Source organism: Nycticebus coucang, chromosome 3, assembly GCF_027406575.1.
Source record: "Nycticebus coucang isolate mNycCou1 chromosome 3, mNycCou1.pri, whole genome shotgun sequence".
Classification (NCBI taxonomy): domain Eukaryota; kingdom Metazoa; phylum Chordata; class Mammalia; order Primates; family Lorisidae; genus Nycticebus; species Nycticebus coucang.
The window spans coordinates 162,190-187,847 of NC_069782.1; the positions used below are offsets into that span (position 1 = coordinate 162,190).

The 25,658-nt window shown below is 51.1% G+C and overlaps 1 protein-coding gene across 4 annotated transcripts; it reads right to left on the reverse strand.

Moving 5' to 3' along the window:
• Nucleotides 1-13,500: 13,500 nt before the first annotated feature.
• Nucleotides 13,501-24,618, reverse strand: MAPK8IP2 (mitogen-activated protein kinase 8 interacting protein 2). 4 transcript variants are annotated; one of them, XM_053584091.1, is made up of 13 exons: nucleotides 24,365-24,618; nucleotides 23,410-23,515; nucleotides 21,856-22,134; nucleotides 21,625-21,718; nucleotides 21,410-21,517; nucleotides 20,294-21,244; nucleotides 19,863-19,938; nucleotides 19,569-19,741; nucleotides 19,368-19,477; nucleotides 18,265-18,372; nucleotides 18,040-18,110; nucleotides 14,709-14,807; nucleotides 13,501-14,327 (listed from the first exon to the last, which is right to left on the reverse strand). In XM_053584091.1, the coding sequence occupies exons 1-13, from the start codon at nucleotides 24,427-24,429 to the stop codon at nucleotides 14,255-14,257; spliced, it is 2,313 nt and encodes a 770-aa protein (XP_053440066.1). In that variant the 5' UTR covers nucleotides 24,430-24,618; the 3' UTR covers nucleotides 13,501-14,254. The 4 variants fall into 4 exon arrangements, with proteins under 4 accessions (XP_053440066.1, XP_053440067.1, XP_053440064.1 ...); XM_053584092.1 differs by having other exon boundaries at nucleotides 21,410-21,514; nucleotides 24,365-24,616; XM_053584089.1 differs by having other exon boundaries at nucleotides 20,294-21,517; nucleotides 24,365-24,617.
• Between the last annotated feature and the right edge of the window lie 1,040 nt (nucleotides 24,619-25,658).

Here is a 25,658-nt window from a genome sequence, read left to right on the forward strand (position 1 = left end):
CTCCTGTAGTAACCCCGTCAGGTAACCTGCTGTTATCTGTGATGCAAAAGAGAAAACTGAGGCACAGAAAGGGCCTAGAGGCTGCCTCACTGCCATGATGATCTGCACCACCAATTGCAAGAGTGTGCTCCCACTCATGGGAGCAGGGCCAGGAACAGGGTGTTGAGGGTGTGAGGGCAGGTGGCCAGAAGACCTGGGAGATGCAGAGCACCTGGGGAGATAGGTTTTCCCCTGGGAGGAGCTATACTACCTTGATTCTTATTAGAAAGCTATCTGAAGGCAGGCGATGAGTTGCATATTTCAGGTGGGAGAGGCTGGGAGCCCTGTGAGCCCCTAGGAAGGCACGTGGGCAGCTCCTGAGACAACCCTGTTGGCCCTTCCACCCTCCCAAGGATCTCATCTATGCACACATTTCCTGTCTCTAGCTTCATCTTTGACACGAGCCATTCTCCACCCAGCAGACACAGTGATCTCTTACAAACATCTGTCAGGTTAGATTTGAGCATGTATCCCTGCTCAAAGCTCCACAGCTTCTTCTTATACTCAGAATAAAATCCAAACTCCTGATGGTGGCCCACTTTGCCCTGAGGCCTCCTCAGTCTTGGTGGGCTAGTATGGCTGTTCCTTCCACCAGCAACATTTTGCCTCCACCATTGGCCTCCTTTGCAGTGAGGGACCTCCTGACCACCTGCCTGTGTTTGTGTGCAAAGTGTGCTGACATCAGGCCCACATGTGTGCCCTGATGGCACGTCACACACCAAGTGCCCCCTTGGTGTTGGCTAAGAGGGTCACTGACTGGGTATACAGACACCTCCCCATAGCAAACACTGTTCATTGCCTACCAAACAGCCACACTCTTACCAATAGGCCCCCACTTTTTTCAGAGATAGGCAAAGTCCCCTTGACCTTGAGTTTGCAGGAGGTTAGTGACCAGTCTGAGCCAGTAACAATCTGATGATTGGTCTAGGAGTAGAATATAACCAAGAGTCCTGGCAGTGAAAGATTGGGAGTGTCGGGGTGAGGACCATGCTGCAGCAGAGTCACTGCCCCTGACTGGACACACAGCAGCTAAACAAGTGTCTCCAGCTTCCTGGAGAGCTCCAAGTGTAAGGAAATACACTGTTGAAGCCACTGCCAGTGGGCTGTTACTTGTAGCCAAAAGCAGCTCTGCTGGAATGCAAGAGAGAGAGAATGAGAATGCACGAGCACCTGTCTGAGGTATCTGGAAGTGCTGAAAACCCTCCATGTTTGCCATGCAATCTTCAGTCACTGCTAAACTAGTTTGGAGGCTATATTGACCATACCCTAAATCCTGCTGTGTCTAGGAGTTACTCATAGGGTAATAGTTTCTCTGGGGCACCCATCACTGATGTTGGCACAAGGAAGACACTGAGGCACTTGTGTTCTGAGTGAAGGTGTTGGGCCCAAATAATGCCTTAGTTCAGGGTGAAGATGTATCCAAACTCTCCAGCAAGAACTAAATGAATACTAATACCTAGGTACAGCCTGCAGGCACCTTTTCCAACTCAGCAGCATCAGCTCCTTTCACTTGAACAGTGTGCATTGTTGTGTTAATCCCATCATGTTTGTTCACCAGCACCATGTAGTGCTGGGCATGGAGTTGTCAGGGAACGCAGTGCTCATAGTCTAGCAATGGGAATCAGCTTAGTCTTGGGAGGTCAGATGCACATGGGATTTCAGTATGACAAGTCACTGCCTCTTGTAGGGTGGGTTGCATGGATAATGAATGTCTGAGCAAGGACAACAAAGAACCTGGGGGGTGTTACTACAAATGTTCTCTGTCTTGATTTGGGGGTTGTAATATGAGCATACGTATGTATTTGTATAAAGTCACACACATAAGATGTGCACACTTTATGATGTCACTGTGTATTTTATATTTCAATAAAAATCTAACCATATTAAATGCTGCAAAGGATGGGTACCTGGTCATCCAAGAATATAATCAGGAGGTGAGGGTGGAGGATAATTGAACCAGTCAGGGATGCTTCCCTGCTACCTGAGCTCTGAGGAGGACTGTTCAGACTCACCCTCTGCGTCCAGGGTTGGAAAGAGAAGCAGGACCTCCCACCTCCCATTCCTCTTTCTGTTTTGCTATGATTCATTTTCATGCAGAAGTGCTTGTTTCTCCTCCTTTTAGCTGTTTTAGCCCAACACACCGTCTTTATACAGGCATATATATTTATGTATATGCACACATACAGAAATATGCATGCATACATGTACACACACATATACATATGTATACACACATACGTGCACCTAGATACCTGTGCATGTGCATACAGGTACATACATGTACAGGCACTCACCCAAGTGTATTCTCAAGGCATACATACGTACATGTGTATATATGTGCAGGGACACAAACACACATGCACATCTGCACACACATTGCTGTTACTGTGTCCACGATGTCCCAGCACTTCCCTTTCTTTACTATAACTGTTGATTTATTTTATTCTTTTTTTTTTTTTTTTTGAGACAGACTCTCACTCTGTCACCCTGGGTACAGTACCATCATCATAGTTCACAGAAATCTCAAACTCTCAAACTCCTGGGCTCAAGTGATCCTCCTGCCTCAAACTCCCAAGTAGCTGGGACTACAGGCATCTGCCACCACACCCCACTAGTTTGTCTATTTTTAGTAAAGACGGGGTCTCACTCTTGTTCAGGCTGTTGAACTCCTGAGCTCAAGCAATTTCACCTAGAGTGCTGAAATTACAAGCATGAGCCTCTGCACTGGGCCAGGACTGTTAATTTAAAAGATAGCACCTTTCCTTCTGAAGCTAAAAGAATCCATTCACCAGGCTTACAGCTTTACATTCCTATAGAGTGGCTTCCTCAGGGATGCCCATGTCCCCTGGAAGGGGTTGAGTGTGTTTTGGAATGGGCAGAACAAACAAACGTGTTGACTCTGTGGTTCCCTTCAGAATCATTAGGAAGCATTAGGAAGGAAAAGGAGATATCCGGATGGCGGGAAGGACAGGAGAAGGGCAGTGCCTGCCAGGAGGAAACCGCCCCTTCTCCCTTACTTGCTTGTTTGCGCACTGGCCCCAAGAGACCAGAAGGGGGAGCTAAGGGCCTGTTTCCATGGAATAATGTTTAAATACCCCTCTTCCCTGAATATATCCGTTACAAAAGTACTGTGTACTCGGTCTTTAGAGCGACCCAGCTCATCTCAGTCCCAGGTAGGCAGCGCTGTCTATGGGGTGTCCATGCCCCACATTGTTCTCTGTGCTCATGCAAATTACGCATTTTATCTCTAGGGGGTGTTGGGTTCCACTGTAAACCTTACCCCTCATTGTGCCCTGCACACTGCCTATATCTGGTGTCTGATACATCCTTTGCCAGCTTGGGCCTGGTTCAGCGCAGCAGCTGTAATGAATGGAGAGTGCACTTATTTGTACTCCGTCCAGCTTCTTTGGCTCTCTCCTCAGGAGCTGAAGCATAAGCCATCTCCACATGAGCAATGTTTTGTTGCTTGCGCCCAACCCCTGCAGCCTTTCAGGCACTCTGGGATAAGGGAGAGGAGGGAAAGCCGGGTCCCTTCCCTCAGGGACAAGCCCAGGAAAAAGAGATTCAGGGAAAGAGACCCCTCCAGGAGTCAGCCAAGCTGACATGCTCCCAGGCCCTTAAAGAAGGAGGCAATTTTGGAGTGGTCAAATCGAGGATTCCACAGAATGGAAATACTTCCCAGTCATGTTGCAGACAATAAAAATACGGAACCTGACTGGACGCCCGTAGCACAGTAGTTATGGCGGGTTCATACCGAGGCTGGTGGGTTCAAACCCAGCCCGGGCCAGCTAAAAATATGTAACCAGGGCAGCGCCTGTGGCTCAATGGAGTAGGGCGCCGGCCCCATATGCTGGAGGTGGTGGGTTCAAACCCAGCCCCGGCCAAAAAAACTGTCAAAAAAAAATTATATATATATATATATGGAACCAGTGGCCACATTAGCCGTTGGATCCAGAGCCTTCCCCCATCAATTTCTTATTGGTGATTCCATAGGACTATCAGTCCCTCTGCTTACCACACACCAGGAAGTGGCTGTCAAGGTGTTGAAGAGCCACCAAGGGACGGTGACATCAGGTTTATCCACAGCAGAGCTAGACTGGGCTAAGGGCAGGAGCTGCTGCCCTCCCACCCTCCAAGGGGGTTCACAGCCCCTTCATAGTGCCCCATGTTCTGCCTTCTTTTCGACTCTGGAAGTTCCCAACACCCTGATAATAACTTTCCTTTTGGTTAAGTCACCCAAAGCTAGTTTCTATAGGTTGGTCGTGACAACAGAGTGCTAACTGGTACAGAAAGAAATTAAATACTAACGCCCCCATCCCAATCCTAGCAAATATGTAATGAGTAAGAGGAATTGGACACATTGCACACGGTCCCAGCTGTCATCATGGAACAAGTCTCTTGTATGAATTTCTCATTCAGATTATACATTGTTTTTCTGATTTCTTTGAATTGTCTGTATGTATTTCCTTGTGTCTCACTGAGTTTCCTTAAGATCACTATTCTGAATTCCTTTTCTGGCATTTCATGGATTTTTTTTCCTTTGGGGCTTGTTATTGGAGAATTATTGTGTTCCTTTGGAGATGTCATTTCCTTGCTTTTTCATCTTTCTTTCTTTCTTTCTTTTTTTTTTTGAGAAAGAGTCTTAAGCTGTCACCCTGGGTAGAGTGCTGTGGCGTCACAGCTCACAGCAACTTCACACTCTTGGGCTTAAGTGATTCTCTTGCCTCAGCCTCCCAAGTACCTGGGACTATAGGCACCCACCACAACCCCTGGCTATTTTTGTTGTTGTTGTTTGCAGTTGTCATTGTCATTTTAGCTGGCCCAGGCCAGGTTTGAACCCGCCAGCCTCAGTGTATGTGGCCATCACCCTACCCAGTGAGCTATGGGTGCTGCCTTTTTTTGTTTGTTTGTTTGTTTTGAGACAAAGTCTCACTTTGTCACCCTTGGGAGAGTGCCATGGCATCAGAGCTTACATCAACTTCAAACTCTTGGGCCCTTACCTCAGCCTCCCGAGTAGTTGGTATTACAGGTGCCTACCACAAGGCCCAACTGTGGAGTCAGGTTTGTAGCGTAGTTTAGACCAGGCATTTCTGGAGGGCTTGTTCTAAGTTCCTCAAACCCCTCAAGGCTAGCCTGGTGATCTACACAGAATGTCTGGCAGCTGGCAGGCTCGGGGCTAGAATTCTGGGGGTCTTGTTGACCAGAGTCCAGAATCCTGCAGCCCCCACCCCCAACACACACACACACACACATTTCAGGTACCACAAGTGACCTGATTGTTATCTGGTGACTGAGAACAGAATGCTTAGTGACCAAATATTACCATCACCCAAGTTCTGCCCAGGCATAGATAGAAATCACTGAAGAGAGTTAGTCAAGTTTATCCCCAATTTATAAAGTGTAAATTGTAATCAAATGGTGTGCCTACATGATTTTCCATTTTTTTTTTTCTTTCAGTTTTGGCCGGGGCTGGGCTTGAACCCGGGGTACATGGGGCCAGGGCCCCACTCCTTGAGCCACAGGTGCCTCCCTGATTTTCCTTTCCTTTATTTCCCTTCTTCTGTTAATGATTACTTGAGGCACCTTGCTTTGAATAACTCTAAATTTATGCATTATGTTGTCAACATGTTTTACAATTTTTGATCGAATAAAAAGACCTATGGGAGCATGGTCCGGTGCTGTACTTGGCTGGCTGCTCTTGAGATGCTGCTGGTTTAGTGTAAAACTCTCACAGGCTCCTATCAGATATTTCACCTGAGATAACTAAAGTTGATGACACGGGTACAGTGAAGAATTATGGTCTGATTTTTAAAAAACAGACTGACAGGCTTGGCACCTGTGACTCAAGCAGATAGGACACTAGCCACATACACCTGAGCTGGCGGGTTCAAATCCAGCCTGAGCCCGCCAAACAATGACGGCTGCAACCAAAAAATAGTTGGGCGTTGTGGTCCCAGCTACTTGGGAGGCAGAGGCGGGAGAATCACTTGAGCCCAAGAGTTTGAGGTTGCTGTGAGCTGTGACGCCTCAGCACTCTACTACCCAGGGCAACAGCTTGAGGCTCTGTCTCAAAAAAAACAGACTGACAAATGCAGTCTTAAAAAGACTGACAAAAAACAGACTGGCCAGTGCTTGTATCCTCCACAAAGAAGAACTTTTCTCGCATCAACTTCGCTAAGTGCAGATCCTAGCAAAGGCTGTGGGGACCTAGGCCCCCACACCCAGCTATGCTTTTTCATGTTTCTTGTGTCCGTACATTGATACCTGCACATCTAATGAAACAGTCACCTCTTCCAATTCTATGAGGTAGCTTTTGTAAGGAAGGAATTTTTTTTTTTTTTTTTTTGTAGAGACAGAGTCTCACTTTATGGCCCTGGGTAGAGTGCCGTGGTGTCACACAGCTCACAGCAACCTCCAACTCCTGGGCTTAGGCGATTCTCTTGCCTCAGCCTCCCAAGTAGCTGAGACTACAGGTGCCCACCACAACTCCTGGCTATTTTGTTGTTGTTGTTGCAGTTTGGGGCCAGGTTTGAACCCGCCACTCTCGGTATATGGGGCCGGTGCCCTACCCACTGAGCCACAGGCGCCACTTCCAGGAAGGACTTTTTTTCATGTAGGTATGACCTACCACATTGGTCGAGTAGTATACTTTGCCTTGGTTCTGGCTGGGTGCTTTAATGTAGTATGTCTTCTTTGGCTGGCTGGAATCAATAACAGCAATGTCTTTTTTTTTTGAGACAGTCTCACTTTGTCACCCTGGGTAGAGTGCTATTCACACCTCACAGCAACCTGAAACTCTTGGGCTTAAGGTATTCTTTTGCCTCAGCCTCCCAAGTGGCTGAGACAACAGGCGCCTACCACAATGCCCAGCTATTTTTTAGAGACGGGAGTCTCACTCTTGCTCAGGCTGGTCTCAAACTCCTGAGCTCGGGCGACCCACCCCACCTCAGCCTCCCAAGTGCTGAGATTACAGGCATGAGCTACGGCGCCTGGCTTCAGCAATGTCTTTAAGTGCCTCAGTGGCCTAGGCTGAGAATGTTTGTGGAAGCCATGGTGTGGCTTTGCACAAGAGGAGATTGCTGCTGGTGGTAGGCTCCTGGCAGCCTGCTTTCAGGTCCCAGGAGCATGCATGTCAGCTCCCTCAGTCCTGGGAGCAAACTCCCATCTGTGTTGAAGTCATGGCTATACTTCTGGGTCCAGTGGGGGTCATGGTGTTGCAGCTCCTTTGTGTGGATGTGGTGAGATGACAGGCATGGAGAGACCAGGGATGGGCCCCAGGGCAGGATGCACTCCAGCAGTGCCTCTATTCCCAGAAATGGAATCGTGCTACAGCTTGGTTCCTATGGATTGGAGGCCCCAGCATGAGCTCCCTCTCTGGAGTGGCCACATGGACAATAGGTACCTTCCTATAGGAGCTCAGGCCCTTTGAGGACTGTGAGGCTCTCCTGAAGCTAGGATTGCAGGTATCTGTGGTAGTAATGGGGACCGCTGGGGACCTCCCACTCACCTTTTTCCATACCGTAGAGTTCTCCCACCTCTAGGCCAACCCCTTTCTTCTTTTTGCTGCCTTCCTGAGTTTCCATGCTTCAGAGGGTTTTCATCACTTCCTGGCTGAATTCCAGAGTTCTCCCTTAGGAGTGCATTATCCACTTTGGCGGTTTGGTTCTTCTTTGTGGAGGATACACGCACTGTTTTCTGTCAGTGTCTTTTTAAAGACTGTATTTGTCAGTCTGTTTTATAAAAATCAGACCATCATTCTTCATTGTACCTATGTCATTTTATATAGAAATACCTCATTTATTACACTTCACTTTGTCATGAAGGTTTGTGCCCACCCCGCATTGAGCAAGCAATTTTTTCCAACAATTTGTGCTCACGTCATGTCTCTGTTCACATTTTGGTAATATTTTGAACGTTTTTATTATTATATCTGTTATGGTGATCTGTGATCAGTGATATTTGATGTCACTCTTTTAATTGTTTTGAGGTGCACAAGCCACACCCATCTAAGATGGTGAGTTTTATTGAGAAATTTTGTGTGTGTTCTGATTCCTCCACCCACTGGCTCTTTCCTATCTCTGTCCCTCTCCTTAGAGCTATTTCCCGAGACACAACAATATTGAAATTAGGCCAAATATTAATAATAATTTTATAATGGTTTAAAGTGTTTTAGTGAGAGAAAAAGTTGCATGTTTCTCACTTTAATTCAAAAGCTAGAAATGATTAAGGCTGATGAGGAAGGCATGTGGAAAGCTAAAATAGGCTGCAAGATAGGCTCTTGTGCCAAATTGTTGGCCAAGTTGTGGCTGCAAGGAAGGGTTCTTGAAGGAAATTAAAAGTTCTACTGCAGTGAATACATGAATGATAAGAAAGTGAAGCAAACTTATTGCTGATATGAGGAACATTTTCATGATCAGGATAATATCAAACTACCCACAACATCCCCTTGAGCCTGAAGATGTAACTTGAATGGATGTGCTTCTTATGGACCAGCCAAGAAAGTGGTTTCTTGATATGAAATCATGCCTGGTGATGTGTGATGCTGTGAAAGTTGATGAAATGACAACAAAGGATTTAGAATATTACATACACTTAATTGATAAACCAGCAACAGAGTTTGAGAGGATTGAAATGAGTTATACTGTAGGTAAAATGATATCAAACAACATCCCATGCTGTGGAGAAATCTTTTGTGAAAGGAGTCAGTAGCTGTGGCAAAAGTCATTGTTGTTTTAAGAAAGTGCCATGACTATCTCACCCTTTGGCAACCACCACCCTAGTTGGTCAGCACCATCAACATCAAGGCAAGACACTCCAACTGCAAAAAGATTATGACTCACTGAAGGCTCAGATGATTGTTAGCATTTCTTTTGGCAATAAGGTATTTTTAAATTAAGGTATATACTTTATATACCTTATAAATTATATGTACTTTATATATACAGAGTCTCACTATGTTGCCCTCAGTAGAGGGCTCAAACTCTTGGGCTTAAGTGATTCTCTTGCCTCAGCCTCCCACGTAGCTGGGACTACGGGTGCCGGCCACAACACCCGTCTATTTTTTGTTGTTGTTGTTGCAGTTGTCATTGTTGGTTAGCTGGCCTGGGCCGGGTTCAAACCTGCCAACTTCGGTGTATGTGGCTGGCGCTGTAACCACTGTGATACAGGCACCGAGCTGATACTTTGTTTTTTTAGACATCATGCCATCACACACTTAATAGAACACAGTATACTATAACTTTTATATACAGTGGTAAAAAAAATCATGTGACTTGCTTTCTTATAATCTTCCCTTTATTGTGGTGGTCTAGAACCAAAACCGCAATATCTCTGATGTGTGCTTATAATGATCCTTGCTACTTTGCTTTAATCTTTTGTCTTAAATTCTCTCTTGGTTCACCTAACCTTCCTCTGGCTTCAAGTAAAATAAAATATAATTCACATGCAGAAGAGAGACTGAAAAAAATACACCAAGATATTAGCAATAGTCATCTTTGGGTTGAAAGTTGAAAGTTGAAATATAGTTAATTTTAACCATGCTTCTATTTTCTGCAGTCTCTGAAATTCCTATCATTACATGTACTACTCTTTTTGTTGTTGTTGTTTGGGATTCATTGAGGGTACAAAGAATTAGATTACACTGATTGCATTTGTTAGGTAAATTCCCTCGTTTGTGTCCCAACTCCAAGGGATGTGCCATACATTGTGACCCCCGCCAATCCCCATCTCCTCCTCTCTCCCCGCTCCCTCATTTCCCTTCTCCCTACCATGTATTAGGTCAGGCGTCCTCAAACTTTTTAAACAGGGGGCCAGCTCACTGTCCCTCAGGCTGTTGGAGGGCCAGACTATAGTTTAAAAAAAAAAACTATAGAGGCGGCACCTGTGGCTCAGTGAGTAGGACGCCGGCCCCATATACCGAGGGTGGTAGGTTCAAACCCAGCCCGGGCCAAACTGCAACAAAAAAATAGCCAGGCGTTGTGGCGGGTGCCTGTAGTCCCAGCTGGTCGGGAGGCTGAGGCAAGAGAATCACATAAGCCCAGGAGCTGGAAGTTGCTGTGAGCCGTGTGACGCCACAGCACTCTACTGAGGGCAGTAAAGTGAGACTCCGTCTCTACAAAAAAAAAAAAAAAAACTATGAACAAATTCCTATGCACACTGCACATATCTTATTTTGAAGTAAAAAAACAAAACGAGGGGCGGCGCCTGTGGCTCAGTGAGTAGGGCGCCGGCCCCATATGCCGAGGGTGGCGGGTTCAAACCCAGCCCCGGCCAAACTGCAACAAAAAAATAGCCGGGCGTTGTGGCGGGCGCCTGTAGTCCCAGCTACTCGGGAGGCTGAGGCAAGAGAATCGCGTAAGCCCAAGAGTTAGAGGTTGCTGTGAGCCGTGTGACGCCACGGCTCTCTACCCGAGGGCGGTACAGTGAGACTCTGTCTCTACAAAAAAAAAAAAAAAAACGGGAACAAATACAATCATACCGCCTCATGTGGCCCCCGGCCTGCAGTTTGAGAACCCCTGTATTAGGTCATCTACTGCCTTTTATTAGAATCAAGTACATTGGATTCTTGCTTCACCATTCTTGTGATGCTTTACTAAGAAGAATGTGTTCTACCTCCATCCAGGTTAATACAAAAGATATAAAATCTCCACCTTTTTAATGGCTGAATAGTATTCCATGGTATACTTATACCACATTCCTGGATTGGTGGGTATTTAGGTTGTTTCAACATGTACTACTCTTTATAATGAAAAGTAAATATTTAAAAAAAATAAATAAATTCTAAGTCGTATGGTGTTTATAAAAATTGTAACTCAGCAGAGCACTGCCCTGGGCCTGTCTGCCTGGCAAACTCATGTAAGCCTTATAACAATTCTGTTAGGCAGTTGTTTTTATTGTAGCCAAATAACTTTTTTGAGTTTGATAAATATATCTTTACTTATTTATTTTTAGTTTTACATTTGGAGGCCTCTAGTAAGCTGAAAATAATACTTTAAAAAATTAACACATAATTGCTGCAGAAAAAAAGGAAGAAAAATATCCTTAGCCCCACATTCAGCAAAAATGACTGTAAGGTTTTGTGTATTTCCTTTCAGAATTTTTCAGCACATAGTCTCTAGCATACTATGTATGATTCTACATATTTATTATCTCTTGATAGCATAACAAATATTTTCTGTGTTTTTACAAATGTTGATAAGCACGCTTTTATATTTGCCCAGTATTTCAATATGGTAAATACACCTTAATTTGGTTAAGTCTGTTGGTCAATATTTAGATTACTTTTGTGCTTTCCTTATTTTAAACATAAATGCAACAAACACTTCTGTGTAGAGAGCTTTTTATTAAGATGGGTTGAATTTGCAGAACTTAGGTTCAGGTCTTGAAGGCATCAACAGAGGCCTTGGGCTATGACCCCTGCACAGCCAAGTTCCTGCTGGCTGGATCACAGTCGGGAGCAGGCAAGAGGGACTCCTCACAAAGCACAAGGCCCAGGGGCCCTAATGCCCAGAAAGAGGACAGAAGGTCATCCAGTGACAAGGAGGGGAGGGCAGCAGGTGCCCACAGAGAACTCAAGAGGTTACAGGTCAGAAATGGGGTGGACCAGGCTGGGACAGGTCAGGCTGAGGTTCATAGGGACCTGCCCCAGAGCTTTAAAGAGGTTGTGATTTGCCAAGGTTTCATTTTAAAAGGCTTGGTCTGCACGCAGGTGCAGTGGAGACACAGAGGCAGACTCAGGTGAGGGCAGGGAATGCGGAAGAGGCTGTTTCTCGCACAGAGATTCAGGAAGAACCTCAGGGTTCCTCAAGCAGGGGAGCAGAGGGGTGGGGGGAAATGGAGCGAAGGGCAGACTTACAGGTGATGGGCTAAAGGTGACCCGGGCCTACAGCTCTGGTGACAGAACGAAGATGAATAGGGTGGGAGGGTCCGAAGTGACTAACAGCCATGAGGCAGCCACTGCCATGAGGCAGTGACACCATGGTAGAGCGCCTCTGGAGGTGAGCAGGGGCTGGCAAGTTAGTGCACAGCACACACAGCGGCTCAGTGGTCTCAGCACATGGACTCCACTGAGTCCGTAGGAGGATGACGCCAAGCGAGGGAGAACCCAGTACCGACCAAGCCTGGGATGGGGGCCAGAGGGCGACTAAGCTCCAGGAGACTATGAAACCGGAGGAGTAGCTGGAGAGGTGAGAGGAAAGCAGGCAGGTGAAGGACGCACCAGCATATTTAACATATGTTGTTGTGTTACCCTACAACAACTTTGGAGATCTTGTGGAAGAGCCAAGCTCTGAGGAAGAGGAGCCAACCAAGTAGAAGTGGGACCAGGTCTGGCAAAGGCGGGGCCAAGCCAAGCAGAGATAGGGCTAAACTGTGTGAAGGCAGGGCTAAGCCTGGCAACGGTAGGGCCAAACTGATAGGGCGAGGCCAATCCTGGCATAGGCCAGACTGACTGAGCTCTGGGAACAGGGTGAGGGGAGGGCAGGGAGCATTCCCACCTGACTGAGAGGAAGGGGGAGCAGATGTGTGGGGGCAATAGTCTCTGCAGCGCAGCTATACGGGTCTGGGGGCCACACCCCGCATCCCCTAGGGGTGGGGGGAATTTGTACAAATTTCAAGTGTACATACTCAAGGGGGCTATCTGCCTTTTTACAAGTTCATCTGAATCAGTGAGAAAGTTTTCTCATACTTTTTGTCTTCTTAAACAAACAGAATATTCCTGTATGCTGGTTAGGAAGCTGCATCTCTGTCATGTGACTGGTCTGTAACATTGATCTGGCTATCAGCAGGCTTCAGATCAATTTGTGATGTTCATATGCTAAAGATCTGAATTACTTAGGGATTCTTAACACTGTGACTCTGTTTCTCTGTATGTTGGCAGTCAACATTGGAGTAGAAGTGTGTGAATTTTATAGACAGTAACTTTAAATTTTATGTAGTAAATGTGTCTATACTCTCACTCATGCTTTCATGAGACAACCTTCACCTGCTGTCTTCCTGGTGCTGTACTAGTCCTGGGCCCAGAGGGAGGGATGATGACCTACAATCTAAGGGCATAGTGGAATAGGCACCTATTTTCTTCTTCCTTTCTGTGGAGAATTTTTTTAATACCAATTTTAAGATCTAAGTAGATTGTTTTCCAAGGAATTAATTCCCTCCCCCCAACCTGAGCCATGTGGGCTCTCAGCCCAGTGCATATAGAAGGGATACCTGTTTCATGCCCAGCTCCTTCTCTCTGGCCTCAACTTCCTCTGCGGCCAGCCAAGTGTGTTTGGGAAGAATCTCCAGAGTGCCTCTAGATGTGGGACTGCAGGGACCCCCAGCATGATTGCAAAAAACACTAAAGGAGTGAGATGTCTCTTGATACCCCTCACTCCATTACCCTGGGGTCTCCATCCCATTGCCATGAGCAGCACCTGGGTGAGTGGCCCTGTGTCTTGGCAATCTCCCTAGAAACAGCCAAGATCACACCAAGCAGAGTTTATTGAGACCATGGGCAAGGCCCACATACACAGCGCAGGGCATGGGTGGGGCAGATACACTTTGGACTGCGGGAGTATGTTAGCAGCAGCAAAGCAGATGACAGTGTGATGGGCCCCAGAGGGGGCACCCTCCTAGCAGCAAATGGGAGCTCCAGGTGGGCATTAAGAACCACCCCTTGCTTCCCTAAGGCTATTTTGGGAACCCCTTCCTTCTTCCTCCAGAGCTCCATGTGGGGTGGGGAGACTCCTCTCTTTGTTCCTATAGTCAAGGAGTCAAGGATGGGATAATCCCTTGAGATTCACTATAAAAATTAAAATTCCTTTATAAATCATAGGGAAGGGGCAGGAGGGGATCATTTTGGAGCCTGACATCACCATCACCTAGAGCCTCATCTTCCTGCATACCCCCCAAGTTCTGACCCCAAAGTAAAAGGGCAAAGGGCAAGGTTTGCAGGCAGAGATGGGCAGAAAGACCAGGAGAGAGAGCAAAGGGAGGCTGAGGGACAGACGAGGATGACAGAAAGAAGAAATCAGAAGGAAATGGGGCACAGGGAGCTCTTCCCCACAGCCCCCACAGCCAAGCCCTGGGGATCAAGGATGAGGGTTCCCAGCCCAAAGACTCCCACAAACATAAGGTCTCCCATGCCCCCATCCAGTCTTTGTAAAATCCACAGTGGCCTCTTCAGACACATCCAGCCCTGGCTGCATATGGGGCAGGAGACAGAGAATGCAGGTGGCTACTCCAGGTAGATGTCCTCTGTGGGACAGGCGTAGGCCAGGTGCTCCTGGTAGTACTCCAGGAAGGCACGGCTGTGGAGAGAGGGTCCTCTACCAGTCACTCAGGGTGGGTCCTCAATTTCTCACCTCTCTACAATCCCCCTCTCACCTGGGTACAACTATGTTACCCCCAACTTTGGCCCTCAGCTCTCCTGGCCCAGGTCATATCCACAGTGTCCTTTTCCAGCCTCTGGCCAAAGCCCTCCACCCACACCCCCACATGACCCTGCACCTGCACCATCTCTATCCCCAGGGTCCTTCTCCCAGGCTCCTCCCCAAATCTTTACCCCACCACATCCCACCCTCTCCTCTCAGCATACCCAGCTCTCCTTCCCCAGATCTCCTGATTACCTCCCCACCCATCTCTTCTAGTTCTGCCTTCCCACTCCAGCCCTGCTTGGGGACCCTGCTCACCCCACGCTCTGCGCCACAGGCCTCATGGACTCCTGGGAGACAAAGACATGGCAGGCGAAGCGACTCAGCAGTGGGTGTTTGGTGATGAAGCCAAAATAGCTGTAGGGGATGGCAGTGTGGAGGGAGCATTAGAGCACTGACCCAGCTGCTGGCTGCCCCAAGTAATGTGCAGGGAAGAGGCAAGAACAAGGGGCTTGGGGCAAGCGTAGAACACAGGAATGTGGGCGGGGGGCGGGGCAGGGTCACATGATTTTAAAATTGGAATGTCTTTTTTTGGTCTCAACTCAAGTACAGTGCTGGGCAGCTACAAGGAGTTAAAGTTCTAGGTTAATTTCATGCTGGAACATCTACTATGAGTGCATCTTCCTTCCCTGAGCCAGTGCTACCTCCCGCTGCAGCCATAGAGAGCCTGCCCCAGGACCACAGAGCAAGGCCTCTACCCCAGCCTCTGGACACATCTGCTGACTCAGTCTTACTCAGGCCTCCTCGTGGGGACCACCCAGCCCCACTCCTGATCCTGCCAACTCACAGCTGCTTTCCCAGCACTGACACAGGGCTTGACACCCCCATCCATTAAACCCTCTTGGATTCACTGGCTCTACTGCAGAAGCACCTCCACCCTGACCCCTCCACTCATTTAGTCATTGCCCCAACTCTGTCTCATTTATGCCTGCCTGCCATCTTCTTGTCTGAGATATTAATAAAAAGTATTGTCCAGAAGGAGAGGAAGTCAGGGTCCTACAGCATGAGACTCCAAGCCCTGGCTGCCACTCCTATCCTCTAAACTGGGGCCAATCCAATCCATTCCCTCATGGCTTTGGAGTTTTGTGGTCCTGCCAGACGGGAAGCCACATGATATAGGGTCACTGCCAGGACAATGTTGTCTACAAACATATCACAAGACCTATCTCAGATGCTGTGTTCAAATAATTATAATAATAATCACTAGTGTAAGATGTTGCAAAGTGTTACTAAGACACCATCCTAAATGCTTTATATTATTAAATCACATAAACCTCACAATAGCTCTAGGAGGTAGGCTAAGCACAGAGAGGGCTGGTATCTTGCCCAAGGACACATAGTCAGGCTATAGCAGCACAGCACCAGGGGGCAAATGGGTTCCCCTGCATTCCTGACCTGACCTGCAACTGCACAATGAAATAAACTAATCATTTTTTTTTTTTTTGAGACAGAGTCTCACTCAGTAGCCCTGAGTAGAGTGCCATGCTGTCATAGCTCACAGCAACCTCAAATGCCTGTGCTCAAGAGATCCTCCTGACTCAGCCTTCCAAGCAGCTGGGACTACAGGCATCTACTACCATGCCTGGCTTATTTTTCTATTTTTAGTAGAGATGGGGTCTTGCTCTTGCTCAGGCTGATATTGAACTCCTGAGCTCAAAGGATCCTGCTGCCTCAGACTCCCAGAGTGCTGTGATTACAGGCATGAGCCACCATGCCCGACCTTGAGCTAACCATTTGTTTTGCACTGTCTCCTTAGTGTTTCCTCACTGCAAAGGACTGGGAAGTTCTGGAGGAGCAGAGGTTAGGAGGTACTAACATCCTTGTTTCCCAGCAGAGGGAAACAGGCTATCACAAGCTCACGCCTCCAGGCTGGACCCAGTCACAGCTGGAGTTCCATGAGAGAGAGACAGTAGCTCCTTAGCCTCCATCTCCCAACTCCAGATCAACTTGTCTGACTATCTTTCTCTCATGAATAAGAAAAAGAGCTCTTCTTCCCTTCCTGCAGTACTGTCTGCAGCCCCTATGTCCATGGCTTCCGAGCCCTGGCACACCACCCTAGCTCTCTATTCATGAGCAGCTTCTCAATTGTGGGTCCCAGCAAGCCATCTCCCTCTTCAATGGAGGAGGCGCAAAATGGCCCAGCATTTTCATTCTCTTCACCAAATGATTCCCCAGGATGCCCTCCATACCTGCCACAGACTCAAACTTGGCAGCATCATGCCCACCCTGCATCCTGTCTGCCCAAGAGCACCAACTCCCTCCAGCTCCTCTAGACCCTCTAAGCCTCTGGTTGGCTTGTCTATCTGTCTAGTTCCTCCTCCCATCTCCTTCGTTTAGGACACTAGGATTCTGTGGCTGGGAGGAAGCCTGCATCTGGCCGCCACTCCTGCCTACCACTGCACTCTCGCACCAGCAACTCTTCCTCCTTTCTCTCTCCTTCTCTCCTCATCTGCCTGGCCATCTCATCTACCTCATGGTCTTGGTTACCTACCCACCCAAACTGACACCCTTCCTCTGCGTTTTTCTCCTAAACCCTAGAGCCATGTAACCCTTGGCCACTTCAGTCTCACCATGTCCATCTCCTCTCAAGGTGTGGTTTACTATCTAGTCAGTACCCAGGTGGATCTCACCTCAACCTCTTCCAGTCAGTCTCTACAACCAATCAGGTCCCACCTCTTAATTGCCTCTTGCATATGCACACTTTCTATCCTGACACAGCACTGGGTAATCTCAGCAGCCACCTGGTCTCCTACAGACAGCAATCCATTCTGCCCTGCAGCCAGAGACAGCTTGTCACCCTGTGTCTCACTCTTCTCTAAAGACCCTTCTCTGGCCCCATCACCAGCAGGAGGAAATGCAAGTTCCATGATACCTCTCACTGCTCCCTCACACCCAACCTCAGCACCCCTGGTGCCCCACACCCCTTCATCTTCCCAACTGGCTCCCTGCTGAGAGACCCACTTCTCTCACCCTCAAGCAACTGCTTGTCTTTTTTTTTTTTTTTTCTTTGAGACAGAGCCTCAAGCTGTCACCCTGGGAAGAGTGCTGTGGCATCACAGCTCACAGCACCCTCCAACTCCTGGGCTTAAGTGATTCTCTTGTCTGAGCCTCCCAAGTAGCTAGGACTATAGGTACCTGCCACAACACCCGGCCATTTTTGGGTTGTAGCTGTCATTGCTGTTTGGTGGGCCCAGGCTGGATTCGAACCTGCCAGCTCTGGTGTATGTGGCTGGCGCTTTAGCTGCTTGAGCTATAGGCGCCGAGCCAACTGCTTGTCTTTTGAGGCTTGCCTTCCTGAGTCCCAGGAGAACTGGCTTACCTCTGTGGGTCTGCTCCCTGGAGTCCACCCAGATGACCACCAGACCATCGGACCACCACAGAGGTTCCTAGTCTTCCCTGTCTGTCTGTCTTTTCACCCAGACCAGGAAGGAGCCCATCTGACTTATATCTCCAGCCAGCTCGGTGCCAGTGCCACATGGCTGCTCCACTCTCAGAGTCAAGTAGGTACAGGAGGAGCTCTTGTATAGGGTGTGGGAACTGGGGCAGCCTCAGGGCTTTGGGGGACTCTAGGGGAGGGGGAGGCTCTCACCAGCTGTTGCGGGGGTGGCAGCCACAGAACGAGATGTTCTTCATCTGGAAGAAGTGGCTGCAGCGCTGGAACTAGAGCAGTGGTAGACAGAGCACATGAGTCAGACAAGCAGCCTAGGGTCCCTCCTGCCCCTGCTCACTGGACATCCCCACTGGCTTCTACCTTGGCTAGGCTCTTACCCTACCTCCCCCAGCCTCTCCAAGTCCCCCATCCCCCACACCCTACCTCAGGCCCTCCTCCACTCAGACTCAGCTTGACCCCCCGAAGAGAAATCTCGAGGTCACAGGAGGCAGGGGGACGCAGATGGACAGTCAGTTTCCGGGTGGTGGCAATCTGAGGAAGAAGTTAAGGGAGAAGAGGTTCTTGAGACACCTACAAGGGCCTCTTTCTCTTTCCTTGGTAGAACTTTACTTCTGTTCTTTTTAGATTACATTTAAAGAAACTTGGCATTGAAGACAAGTGAGATGTGGGCTGGGCAAGGTGGCTCATGCCTGTAATCCCAGCACTTGGGAGGCCAAGACAGGTGGATTGCCTGAGCTCACAGATTCGACACCAGCCTGAGCCAGAGCAGAGACCTCATCTCTAAAAATAGCTGGGCATTGTGGCAAGCGCCTCTAGTCCCAGCTACTTGGGAGGCTGAGGCAAGACAATCACTTAAGCCCAGGAGTTTGAGGTTGCTGTGAGCTATGATGCCACGGTATTCTGCCAAGGGTGACAAAGTGAGACTCTGTCTCAAAAAAAAAAAAAAAAAAAGACTCACGAGATTCTGAAATATGTGAGAGGTCCTGACCATTTCTCAGTTTCAGGATGAGCTGGTCACCTCTCTGCACTCAGCTTGCCTCATTTTCCTTCCATTTGACCAGCTAGGCTGCTCCTCTTGGCTCAGGTGCCAGGAGCACAGCCCCCAACCCACCCTAGTCTTCCCACTGGGGCTCCTGAATGCAAGGCTGGTTTTTCTGCTCCCTGCTGCCCCCCAGCCTCAATCACAGCCTGCCAAATGGGCAGGTGCTCACTTATCTGCTGAGTGAATAAACAAGGGAGCAAATGACCCCCAGGGAAGGGGCTGTGAGAGCTGGTCTCAGTTTTCAGGCAGAAAGAGGATGGGCTGAAGGGGAGGAGGGGCCAATGGGAAGGTGGAGGCCCACTGAACTCGCCAAGAGATCCAAAGTTGATGGGGATAGCTGCTGAGCTCTGCCTTGACTCAGTGCCAAAGTTGCCCACCCCTGAGCTGCTATTCCCTGGAGGAGCTTTGAGAGCTGTGCCAGCTTGTGATGGTGTGGGTAGCCACCCAGGCCCTCTGCCTGTGACCACCCCACCTGCACACTCACCTTCTGCATGGCTGCACACAGAATGCCATTGCCCTGGTGACAAGGCACCTCCACTGAGCCCAGGAACTGCACGTCGAAGCGCTCCACCCAGCAGGGACTCTGCTTGCTCCCTGGGGGCACACAGGGCCCAGGTCAGGCCACAGAGGGGAGGGTCTGGGGTAACCTGCTGCCCTTTTCCCTGCCCCTGGTGATGGGCCTCACCCAGCAGGTCCTTGGTAGGGCCAGGCACTGCATGGGCATAGAAGGCAGGGAACACACCACGCTCCCCTGTGCGCATGTTGAAGCCACGGAACCAGAAATCATCCTCCTCAGCCTCCACCAGCACAGGGTCGTCCACGTCCAGCTCTAGCTCATCCGGGTGTCGAGGGATGAACCTGACGTCAAGGGAGAAGCTACTGGGGAAGGGGCAGGACTGGCTGGGTCATCTCCACCAGCATCCCATAACACCTGTGGACTAAGGGTAGGGATTACCACAGGCAAGGAAGGAGGCTGTACCTGAAGACAGCCCGGTGAGTCTGCTCTCGCTCCTCCCCGTTGACCACACAGGAAAAAAGGCCAAAGGACTCAGTGCCTAAGAGAGAGAGACAAGAGAGATAGTGACTTCGAGTAGGGCAAGGAAAGTACTTGAAGGTCTAGCCTTGGCCAGAGCTAAGTCACCTCCCCTCAGCAGTCTGGTATGGGTGTCCTTAGTCAGGGAAAGAAGTTGAACCCCTTTATGTAGTGCTAGGACAGAGCTGGCCTGTCCAACCCACTCCCCACCCAAAGGGCGTTCTGGAGGGTACTCGAGGACCATGTCCTAGGTAGGAGACAGTGTCCAGCACTGACCATCCCCATGCCCTCAGGCTACCCTGGGACCAAACAGGACCCTGGGCCCCAGAGTCTCTCTGTTCCTCTAGGGCCACCCCCATTCCCAGCCTCTCACTCACTGGAGGATCGAGATGTGCTGTTAACAAAGACATTGAGGAACTTCTTGGAGAAGGTGAGGTCAGGGCTGTCTGGAGAAGTGTCCCCAGGGCCCTGACCACCATCCAGCAGCATAGCGCCTGCTTCTTCCTCACTGGCCTCGCCACAGCTGTCCTCTTCGCTGTCGCTGCCCAGGCCAGCACAGCGCCGCAGGCTCACCAGCTCCAGCTGCGTGTGTTCGTCCACCACCAGCGTGTACTTGACCGCATCGTACACCAGTGAGGCGTCTAACGGAGCTGCAGGGACCGGGCCCCTGCCGCCGGGGGGCTCTGAGCTGTCCTCAGCATCGTCCTCATCCTCCTCATCCTCGTCGTCCTCCTCTTCTGAGCAGGCAGCAAAGCAGGCTCGGCCTGGCCGGGTAGCACGGCCAGGCGAGGCCCACAATGGTGTGATGGTATCACGCGTGGGGTTGCTGAGGAAGAGGCAGGGCCCGGGCTGCCCGGAGCCAGGTCGAGACGCTGCGGGCACGGGGGGCGGAGGCCCACACAACGTCTCCATGTCCACCAACTCCACACCCCCAGGCGCCACTGTCACTGCCGGGTCCCCGGTGTCCTCGGTGGCACCGCTGGCAGGTGACACGGGCTCCCCAGACGGGCGGGGTGCGGGAGACAGGCACTGGCCAGGGCAGCTGATGGGCGAGGAGCCCTCGGAGATCATGCGGCTCACCAGGTTGCTGAGCAGCCAGGGTGAGTCTGCGTCCTCGCTGAGGTCTGGCTCTGACTCTGACCCAGACTCGTACTCGCTGTTGGTGTCGTCGGGGCCCACCGGCAGGAAGGCAGGGCGGCGCGGGGCTTCCCGCGGGGGCTCGGGCTCCGGTTCTGAGGCAGGCGACGAGGCCTCCTCAATGGAGTTGGTGAGGTGCGAGGAACGGCCACTGCTGCTGCCGCCATCGCTGCTCAGCTCCAGCTCGGTCTCTGAGATGGACGAGATCATCCGCCCCAGGCGCGCTCCGCCCGTGTCCTCCGAATCCGAGCCCGGGGACGACAGCTCCTGGCTGCTGCGACGTCCCCCGCGGCCACTGCTCGAGCGGCTCCTAAGGTCGGCCTCAATGCCGGGATCCGAGGAGGGCGAGGCCTCACCTGGCGCCAGGGGCTCCGCTGGCCGGTTCCCTTCGCAGTCACAACCTGGGCTCACTGATGACTGTGCCTCGCCAGCGTCCATGGGCAGGGGGGAGCCAGGGAGCGCTGCTGGGCAGCGGAAACTTGTCACCATCAAGATCACCCTGAGCCAGACCTCCTTCCAGAAGAAGCCCATTCCCCGCTCCTTTTCTCCCCACCGGCCTCCCACCCCTCACCTCTGAGGGGCTCCTGGGGTGGTGAACACAATGCTGTCTCCTTCCAGGAGGCTGGGGGCACTGGGGCAAAGCCCCCATTGTTGTTCAGGGAGTCCTGGGGTGGAGGGACCAGAGAATAGGCTTAGGGGGCTTCAGCTCCCAAGGCTGAGAGGTACCAGCTGCTACAGTGTGCAGAATCCAGGCACTGTGACCCAGGCTCAGCTCTAGGAAGTTGAGGGTCAGTATGCTTACCTGGGCACCCAGTGTAGTCAGGTGGAGTGTAGTGGGCCGGTGTTTGTGGGGCTCCTCCAAGGAAGGGGAGGGAATAAGGGGCTCTGAGGCAGGTACTTCTGAGCCAGGGCCTCCTCCCTCCTTGCTCTCCCCATCTCCCTCCTCCTCATCCTCTTCTTCTTCCTCATCATCTTCCTCCTCCTCCTCTTCATTGTCATCGATCATCTCAAACTCCTGGAAGTCATCCTGGAAGGAGCAGATGGGGTGCGGCTGCTCGGAGCGCCCCAGGGAGAGGCTGTCCTGAAGGAGGGAAAGATGGATGGAGATGGCAGGGCTGGGCCAGAGTGTGAGAGTGACCCAGCTCCAACCCAGTGCTAAGAAAGGGGAAAGCAGGGAGGGACAAGTCACTGGAGAGTTCCTTCCAGTTCATTGTGCCCCCATCAACAGAATGACATTTTTGGAAATCTGTGTAAGACACACAGAAATCACTTCAGTTCTTGGGAAGGGTGCAAACTCCTAAGGCCAAGTGACAGAGATTCTCAGAGTGGCCCCATCTCTTCTCCCAACCCACCATATTCCACACAAGCGCTCCGTTTCCTTCCCAGCATTTTAACACAATTTAAAGTTACTGCACATGGCCTTGGGTCTGTCTCCCCCACTAGACTGCAAGCCCCACCAGGGGAGGGTCATGTCCATATTGTACACTGATGCAACTCATCTCAAAAAACTAGACATAGGGCTCAGTAGATGTTAAGTATCAAATGAACACAGAAATGAAGAGACAGCCTACATCTGAGGACTCACTAAGCTTGCATCAACCCCAGGGCCTTTGGCCAATTAATCCCTTTGCTGGCAATTCCTCTCCTCCATTTACTCCATCAGCCTGGCTCCTGCTAACTTCAGGCATAGTTGACATTTCCTCTGGAAAGACTCCCTCTTTCCCGCAGTCTGGATTGGGTTCACCTCCCCCTCATCAACCTTGTGTCCCTGTTGGAATCCAACCCTTGACGCTTGGGCAGCCACTGTCTCTTACATGTCTTTCACCCTTATTGGGTTGCAAGCTCCTGAAGGCAGCTGTCCTGTTCCACTCTTGGCACCTGGAAGCCCCCTGAACCTACCACAGGGCAGGTGCTCAGAAATGTTCTTGAATGAATGAAAACAGAAATATGAGCAGGGGAAAAAGATTTCCAGAGTGGAGACATGAGCTAGATAGATGGAAGCTGCAGGTATGGACACAGGGCTGGGAGGGGCCCTGCTGAGATGATAGCTAGAAGGGGGTAGATCTTTGTGGGAAGTAATCTGAGGACAGAGGACAGAGGGCATCCAAAGCAAAGGCACAACTCCTCTCTCCCAGGCTAGCCTGCTGATAGACAGGGGAGGACTGCTGGAGAGCCCCTTGGTGGAGAGCCGACAATGAGAATGAGAGAAGTTGGATACCAAGGAAACCCCAAGGCCAAGAGGCTAACAGGAAGAAGATTAGGGCTCACACCACCCTAAAACTCCAAGTGAATGATAAGCAGAGCCTAAGTGGGACCCTCCTTTGAGCTGGTTCTGTGCACCCAACTTCTTCCCCACCTTCTCACAGTGGTCTGAGTCGTAGCTGAGGCCCAGGCCACAGTCATCAGTGATCTCTGACAGGTCTTCATCATCAAATTCTTCCAGGCTTATGTCCTGGGGAGGCCTGGAGAGGAGGCTGAAGTCAGAGAGCCACCAACACTGGACCCCCTGCCCGGGAGCTGGTCCTGAGGAGGAGCCAAGGGAGACCTCCAGCTCCCAGGCACCATGTTCTCAGGAACCTCCAACTCCCAGACCCAGATCCTGCTGTCACCTTGACCCCCAGCTCTGCTCTCCTTTGGATCTCTACCCCCATCTGATCCAGACCAGCCCTCCCCCAATCCTTCTTCCACCCCTCCTCCCTATGTGCTGCTCCAGGCCCCTCCCCGGTCACAGCCTAGGCCTCAGGGGAGTCAGCCAGAGCAGAGCAGGGGGAGGGGAGTTGCAGAAGCGGCGGCAGCAGCAGCAGGAGAGGGAGGGGTCGATCCTGCTCTGGGAGCAGTGTCCAGACTGTTTGCCTCCCCCTCTCCAGCTCAAGGCAGACCTATACCCAAAGGCCCAGCCCCTCCCAGGCCCAGTCCTTTCACCTACCGCTCCAGAGTTGATTTCTACTCTCTCCCTGCACGGTCCCTACTGTCCAGGTCAGGGCCTCCACTGAAGAGAGACCCAAGGCCAAAAGGACACTACCAGGCTCAAAGGGTGTGCCCACCATTCTGCCCAGTCTAGGTCCTGCTCCGTGTCCCAGCGGGCAATGAGAGAGGGGTCACTGGGGCTGGACGAGATGCCGAGCCAAGGGTGGGGGTGGGGAGCAGGAGTCAGAGCTTCAGGGTGGGAGAGGGGCCTGGGGCCTGGGGCCTGGGTCTGCAAGGACGGTGGGGGTGAGGTGGCGGAGAGGTCGGAGGAGTCAGGGGCTGGGCCAGAGAGGGGCTGCAGGAAGGTGAGGGAGCGACGACGACCGGGACGCCGAGGTGCGTACCTGCAGCCCGGAGGCGACAGCGAGTGGAAGGTGGAAAGAGAAAACATCTCCGCGCGATCCGCCATCTTCTCCGGGAAGGGCCTGCGACCGCGGCGGGGGAGGGGTGCGCCGGGCCGCCGCTCGCCCTCCGCGCTCCCTCCCTGACAGCCCCCGCCTCACCTCGTGACACGCCCTGCGACACCCCGCCCGCGACACACCTCGATGCCGGCCAGGACGCCGCGCAACGGAGCCGCAGGGCGCAGGGAGGAGGTGCCGCGGGGAGGGCGGGGCGGTGGGGACGCGGGCGGGCGGGGAGGGGGCTAGGCGGACTCAGCTCCGCAGGGCTGCGGGGAGGGGCCTGTCGGTGCGGGGCACCAGGCCCGGCGCCGTAGGTCTTCAGGATCGGAGGGATGCGGAGCCTGCGGGGAGTCCTGGCCAACGGCGGGCTTTCGCGGGAGCAAGGCAGCCCCAGGGGTCTGACTCGGAGGGAAGTCGGGCGGAGGTGGACCCTCAAGAGCCGGAGGAGCTGTCCGCCTTCGGGTGCTGATCGGGGCCAGAGGAGCTGTTCCCCAGAGGGTGCTGACCGGCCGACAGTGTTCACTGGGGCTGGACAGGGACATCTGCTCATGGGATGCTGATCAGGTCGAGACTCAGGGAGGACCATAAAGAGGATGCTGATTAGAGCTAAGACTGAATGCACAGTACACAGGAGAAGCTTCAGGGACTGGACAGAGTATTGAGCTGCATTCATTCAACTGGAAAAACTGTTTCTTGAGAGCCAGCTATGTTGCTGGGGGCCCTGTAGGGCACCACCATGCTCTGGCGTGATGTGTAGGTCTGTGGGAGAGTGATGGTTGAAATTGAACTCAAGGAGTGGGGGGAGGAGGATTAGGGTTAGGGTTAACAGCACAAGTCAACAGGGCAGAACAGGGAAGACTGCAGAGATTTGGTAAAAGGACGAGGAGGGAGTTTCAACATAAGTGTAAGGAAATTATCCCTTTTTTCCCCATAATGGAAAAAAAAAATGTGTCCTGAAATTTTTTTATGTCTATATTCTGCAGAAAATTATTTCTGAGGAAAATGTGAGGAATTTGCTGCCTGGAAACTATGGGGCAAAGGAGCTTATGTGAGCCAGGAAAGGCAACCTCATTCTTCTCTCACTAAGACCTGTGGCCAGGGGCTAACTGATCTTGTCCTCTTTTGTGCCCCAGTCACAACTTATATTTATATAGGATTTTTCTAAGAATGGCATTTTTTGGTTTATGTTTTCCTCCTAGATGACAGAGCTGCTGTGAGAGCAAAGAGGCTCTCATCT

Coding starts and splice junctions, on each gene's coding strand:
- MAPK8IP2 (XM_053584089.1), bottom strand. CDS start 24,429: ATGGCGGATCGCGCGGAGATGTTTTCTCTTTCCACCTTCCACTCGCTG. Junction 19,742..19,862: donor ACTCACCGGGCTGTCTTCAG/GTACAGCCTCCT, acceptor CCTTGACGTCAG/GTTCATCCCTCGACACCCGG. Junction 18,373..19,367: donor TGTGTGCAGCCATGCAGAAG/GTGAGTGTGCAG, acceptor CTTCTTCCTCAG/ATTGCCACCACCCGGAAACT.